The sequence below is a fragment of the Meriones unguiculatus genome, chromosome 15 (assembly GCF_030254825.1).
Source record: "Meriones unguiculatus strain TT.TT164.6M chromosome 15, Bangor_MerUng_6.1, whole genome shotgun sequence".
NCBI classification, from domain to species: domain Eukaryota; kingdom Metazoa; phylum Chordata; class Mammalia; order Rodentia; family Muridae; genus Meriones; species Meriones unguiculatus.
In genome coordinates, this window is record NC_083362.1 from 52130718 (window position 1) to 52137393 (window position 6676).

Consider the following 6676-nt stretch of genomic DNA (forward strand, 5'->3'; position numbering starts at 1 on the left):
GTAACAGGAACTAGATGTACAAAGGTGAAGGCTGCAGGAGATGCTCCTGCCTCCTCTCCATGTGGAGGGTTGTTTGTTTTTAGAGCTTGATCTCCTGGGCCAGCGAAGCACCAGGAGTGCTCGCAGTGGTCCTCGAAGCAGCTCAGAAGATTCACCGGGTTATGAGCACACTGGGCACTCGCATGGTCATAGCAGCACTCTGTAGGCCTTAAGATCACGGAGAGCATGGCCTTAGTGATGGCCACTAGCCTGGGGCTGTAAAAAGGTTGAGAAGTTTGCAAACAGGATGAGCACAGGAAAGGTTTCCAGCAAACCTCTTGAAAGTGCCCACTTGACAGTGAAAATGTCTTTGTGGGGAGCGCTTAAGAAATAGCGTGGTTATGAAGAAACCCCTTGACTGCATTGAGCATCATAGGAAGACACCTTATGAGGATAATAGAAGTTACCCGTTTCGGTAGTTAGGACCATCGGTCATAATTACCAAACTCTTTATAACTGAAGTAACTAAGGGACCACTGGTGATGGCAACTGGAGTGTGTGGTAAAAATGACCTCTTTCAAAAGTGATTGTGACACTAGGAGCCATTTTAGCAAAGGATGTAACAACAAAAGAATCTGAAATAAATAGATACACTTTGGGAAGTTACTGAGGCCAGAGTGACTTTGATCCCTGTGTTAGTGGGCTACAGACTGCTCTGTAGGAAAAAAGCAAAATGCATAATCATATATACTATGCACAGCAGCTAAAAATATCTTAAAACTCAGGCCAGGCATGCTAGCACATGCGTACCTTTAATCCTAGCACTCAGGGAGACAGAGGCAGTTCAGATCCCTGTGAGTTCAAGCCCAGCCTGGTCTACAAAGCAAGTTTAGGACAACCCAAGCTACTCAGAGAAATCCCGTCTCGAAAAACAAAAACAAAACTTAAAAAAAAAAAAAATTAACTCAGATACCAGAGGCTGTAGTTGTTGTAAGATCAGAAAAGACTCAGTAAAATGTTTGGGATTCTCAGCTCTGAACCTACTGCAGGGCAGTGGTGGCTGGGGCTGAGGCTCTGGTACTCACAACCCTTTTGTTATGAACAGAGAAACACCAGGAGCCATGTTCCTAAGAGTCGCCTTTTGTTTATGATCTTTGAGAACTGAAGAGCTTGACTACAAGGTTAATATACATTTGTCTCCTTTCCCCGCTGTTGGCTATTTATACTGCCCTTATTTTTAGTCTAAATTAAAAGTTAAAAATCAGTGTCTATAAGATTTTTCTTAAAACTTTCCACCATGTATGTGCTTTGTTAGGATGTATTTCTGTTCAAAAGAGTAAGTTAACTAGGCAGCTGCTGCTCAGAAAATGTGCTGTGCCTGTAAATGGTATGTCATTCAGGCATGTGAAAAAACAAAACAAAACGAAAACCCAGAAGGTGCATATTCTATTGGCATAATGCTTTTCTTCAGTGATTAAACCTCTATTAACAGACATGTTAATCCCATGAAGGACTGGATTTCAACACAGTTAAAATGTATGAGTGGAGAAAATATAAAAGGGATAGTGAAGTACGTTTGTTTCAGTAGCAAATTAAGTCTTGATTACCTGATTATCAAAACATTATCTGATTTACATTTCTATAGGCTTATTGCCATATGAACAGGAAATTAATTTTAGAAGTAGGATGTTTGGCTTTAATTTCAGCAAATAAGAAAACCATATTTTACCTATTTTCCACATAGATACTTTTTAGGCACTTAGTGAAGAAAATATTAAAAATTTAGAATCAAAAAAACCAAGATGTTTAAGATAAGCCTCTGTTATGTTTGCTAAGTATTTATAACTTGTCTATAATTTCTGCAGAGGATTATGACTAGTCAAGGTTTCCTCTAATTTTGTCTTTATTGAATCTTCAGCAAGGTCAGCGTGGCCACACAATACAGAGCTGCTCCCCCTCCCCACACCCACACATATTCCCACCTTATTGAGCTCACCTTTGTGCACATTCTGTCCCAGCCAGGGCAGCAAATGCTGCACGTCTTGGGGGTTTTATCCCCTGTAGTACTGGAACCAGGTTTGCTGGTCCAGTGTTCTACTAGGCGTAGTATACTAAAGTGGGTTTAGTGTAGCCAGGCATCTGTCTTTGATCTCTCTGCTTTTCCGAGTTTAAAGTGAGTATCTTAACTGTCATAGTGACAGTTTGTCACCTTCGTGCAGTATTAAGGTGAGCAGAAACTTGCATTATGCCCTTTGACATAGCCTCATGTGCTAGGGCAGAGGGAAGGGATTTCCTTTCCCATCCAGTGTGGCCTATTTATTTATTTATTTATTTGAGATGAATCCTTGTTGCCTCAAGAGTTTTTCCCCCTCAGAGATAATAGCGTGGCTCTCGATGGATCCATTTGTTGCCGTGGTGATGTGCCCACTCCTTTTGTTGGCGCTTCTCTACTTCAATAAGCCCCTTCCTGTTATCAGCCTGGTGAAAATGTCTGCAAGTTCTTCAGAGCTAATAAACAGCATACATCATTCCTTTCATCTGCTCACTATAGCGGGCCTTGCGAGTGAGCGTGGAGTATGAATCGTACAGCTGCACTAATGGAACTCTGAAGAATGAGCCTGCAAGTCAGCAGCACAAGCACATGAGAGGGCTGTAACCTTTTCCCCTCCAGCCAAACTCATAAGAGTGCTGGGATGCAGAAAGGACCACGAATAGCTGTACCTTGTTTGAACATTAGTATATTAATCTGGCTGGGTAGCCTTCACGTGTTCCAAAACAGCAGTTAAAGCTATTCTAGAAGCTCTGAATGATACTTTTGAAGATAGCCCAGTTGACTAAAATTGTCCTGTGTGAGTTTTGCTGTGTTCCTCCTCCAGGAATGAGATGGAAAGGCATTTCTTGGAGCTGCTCCAGTTTAATATTAATGTTCCTGCCAGTGTTTATGCCAAATACTACTTTGACCTTCGCTCCTTAGCAGATGACAACAACCTGAATTTTCTGTTTGCGCCTCTCAGCAAGGAAAGAGCACAAAACCTAGAGGTAAGAGGTGCGATCACTAAGTTGGGTTTTCTGTGAGCTACCCTGCCAGCATCCATGAAGGCAGTGGAAGACATTGAAGAGGTTATCATCTTCTTCATGCTGACTTTGTCATAATATTTTTCTGGGCCTTTTATGAGTTCTACAAGTACCTACATTATAGACAGAAGGTAGATACTACCTCCTGAGATCATAATTCAGAGTCATTTTAATAATGTAATGTAGTTTTAGTAGTTTCCCCGTTGAAGCTCTGCATCCCCACAAAACCACTCCTAGGTAACTTCTTAAAATTAGGTCCTTAGTTATTCCTGCCTGCATATCACAGCTCTGCTGCATTTCACTCAGTTGGCAAATTGTCCGAGTTTAGAGACCATGAATTTTATTAGACAGCATTAGTGTTTGCACTGAGAGATGTATGTTTAGGGATGCATAATGCATGTGTGTTTCTCATGCTGAATATAGAAAGTACATTGTGTTTTCATGAAAGTGGTTATGGAGGCCAGAGAGATTCAGAGGTTGGAGCGTGCTTCCTGATCTTCTAGAGGGTCAAGTTCAAATACCAGCAGTCATATCTAGTGCCTCCCAATTGTCTGTAACTCCAGCGCTCAGGGATCAAGTACCTTCAGGCATCCATGTAGCCTTCCCCTACCTCCCCACCACAGTTGTAAGTAAAAATAAAAGTGCTCACTTAGATAAGGCAAAATAATATTTATGGCTTAAAATTTTTAGTAAATATATGTCACAATGATTCACATACTTTAGAATGGAACTTCCTTAAGCACCTTGATAATTTAGAATGTTTTCCTACTATCAATGTGCTAGTGAAATAGCAACTTAAAAAAAAAAAAGAAATAACAACTTAGATGCTTTAGTTATTAGACTCCTGCCATCGAATATAGAATTTGCCTGCCTTATTAACCTTGATGTTAGACCAATGAAAACTGAGTATGCCATGTTTAAGAAAGTTACACAAGTAACTTGATAATAATGTGAAAGCAAAATAAATAAATAAATAAATAATGTGAAAGCATGTGACTACATCTTTGAGAAGTGTGTGTGTGTGATGGCCAGAGGTACCATTGAGGCCCTGGGATCCTTGTTTCACCACCTCCTAGCACTGGGATTAGAGGCATTTGCCACCATGCCTGGCACCTTACATGCATGCCAAAGGTGCAACCTCAAGTTCCCATCATGCACAGCCAGCGCTTTACCCACTGGTCCATCTCTCCAGTAACTTAATAAAGTTTCTTTCTCCAGGCAGTGAGTCATGACCCTGAAAAGATGAATGAACTAGCCAGGAAGTAGCATCCCCCAAGTCATAGCGCTGTAGACCTCCATCTTCAGATAACGCACGTGGCTGCATTTGTTTAAAACGTGAAGGATGACTTAGTATCATTAGGTCCCCTGCCTGCTCCATGGAAGTAGTTTGTATTGCTTTTTGTTTGGATATTTTCCTCAAAGTTGCATTCTTTTTTAAACCTCTCTTTTGTTTAATTGCCTTTCCTAGGCCATTTCAAGATTGTGTGAAGACAAATACAAAGACTTGTGTAGAGCTGCTATGAGAAGATCCTTAAGCGCTGATAATTTCATTGGTATGCAGCGCTCTAATGCCATCCTCTCTTAATGGAGAGAGACATGAGGAGTGACAACACCGGGAACTCCTCAGTGACAAAGACTGGAGAGAGAGCACTTCTCCTGGTCAAAGACCAGCAGAGGTGGGACTCCACCGAATGAAAGACCTCGAATTCAAGAGACTCTGGACAGTGACTGCTGACTCCATAGGAAAGAATGGGACCTTGTCAAAGCAACCACTCTCTGTCCTTTGTAATGTAAACAGTTACAAAAACCACTCCAAAGCAAAAGCTCTGACCACACACAGATATTGCTTACCATGTAGGCCAATGGCTGTGAAATATGTGAGGTTTTGAAATTGTTTGAATTTTTAGACTTTTGTTTGAGACAGGGTCTTACATAGCCTGGGCTGGCCTCAAACTCAATATATGATTGAGGCTGGCCTTTAACTCCTAATCTTCCTGCCTCTACCTCCCAAGTGCTGGGATTACCGTGCCTGGCTCAAATTTTTAGACTTTAAAGACACTAACCATAAAATATTTCTTTTTTCTTGTTTTTCTTGCCACCGCCCCCCCCCCAACTGCTGCATACGCTTTTAGAATTGATTCAGTATTACCATTAAAACATGAGATTCCTTCCCCATTTTTGTGGTGCTGGGAATCAAACTGAGGGCCCAGCCTGTGCTTGGTGAGCGTTTGAGCACTGAGCTACACCTCAGCCCCAAACATGGGGTACGTAACACTCTAAAACCGCCTGGTAGCAGATTGTAGCATCAGTAGGTAGTAAAGGTTCTCCACTGTATCATCAGGGCTGCTAGTCATTAATGGCGAGCAGTTTACCAGAAAGCTGCTGGCTGAGACTGACCATTCGTATTCTTTGCAATCACTGCTTGCTAGCATTTGGTATGTTTGGAGCCACAAAGAGAAAGTATCAGTTGTTGATTATTTCTGTTGGGTCCATGCTGCATTTCCTGTGAACTATTAATGGTGCTTCTCATTTTCTGATGATTTTTCTCTTATTTGTTAAACAAGTGTATTAAAAGATATTTCATAATGCCAAACAACATAGCAGTCCAGTGATCATGATCAAACGGCAAAAATACAAGGTGTCCCCAAAATTACTGATAGCTTCATACTTACGGAACGGTGTCTGGACTCTCTGGGACACTGCAGCAGAAGTATAAAAGCCACAAACTTTCACAAAACCTCATTTGAAAGTTTTAATCTTACCAATTTGAAATAATTAAGCTAATTTAATTTGTTTCTCTTGAAGATTGCAAACTATGAACCAAAAATTAAAATTAAAGGCTTAGTATTCCAAATTTGGGGAATTAAGTTGAAAAGTAACTTAAAACTTTTAAGTAATGTTTCATTAGTTTGTAGCATTTATAATTCTACAGGTGTCAGAGCTGACAACTGCATTGAGATTTGGGAGCTGCCTTGTATTTCTATGGAAGCACTCTTTTTTTTTTTTTTTTTTTTCAAGTAATTCTTTGCCAGGCTGGGCGCTAACTGCTTTGATCACCGAAGTGTCTTTACATTTAGCTAAGAGGGTTATGAAAAGCAGTATTAACTCACATATAACAAATGAAAAGAAATTAGATCCTCAAACAGCAGGAGAAATGAGCAATTAAAGATCTATCCTGCATGTTGGCCCAGGTGCAGGCATCTTCTAAACTGTACCCTGGAAGCCCTAAGCACAGGCTTTAAAAGGCAGGGAGTAAATGATTGGGGAAATGATGACAGCAGCGCCTAACTCTGAAATAATAAAAGATTTGCGTTCTACAAGTGTGCATTCTATTTCTCTCACATGTAACCGTGGGAATCTTGCCTGTAAACAGGACCCTTGTGGGGCAAGAATACTTTCTCTTAAGGCTGCAATGTTACACACGCTCTCAAGTGCTGCCAGGTTCATCATTTATAAAGGACAGACATAAATGTTAAGGAAGGATGTATGAAATATTACAATCTACCACCTCAAAATACATTGTTTATGGAGTTCAGAGCTTAGAGATTCAAGTATTGATTGTGGTTTTTCTTTCCCATGTTTATATTAAAAGAAAAGCTAATAAATTCTATTTTAATTAAAA

The 6676-nt window shown here is 40.5% G+C and overlaps 1 protein-coding gene across 2 annotated transcripts in view; it reads left to right on the top strand.

The window, feature by feature from the left end:
* Ccnyl1 (cyclin Y like 1) overlaps nucleotides 1-6676 on the top strand; it is a 34810-nt gene extending 28134 nt beyond the window's left edge. For both annotated transcript variants that reach the window (XM_021642029.2, XM_021642028.2), the window contains 2 exons: nucleotides 2856-3018; nucleotides 4523-6676. In XM_021642029.2, the coding sequence (XP_021497704.1) occupies nucleotides 2856-3018; nucleotides 4523-4639 (280 nt within the window). In that variant the 3' untranslated portion in view covers nucleotides 4640-6676. The remainder of the gene's footprint in view (nucleotides 1-2855; nucleotides 3019-4522) is intronic.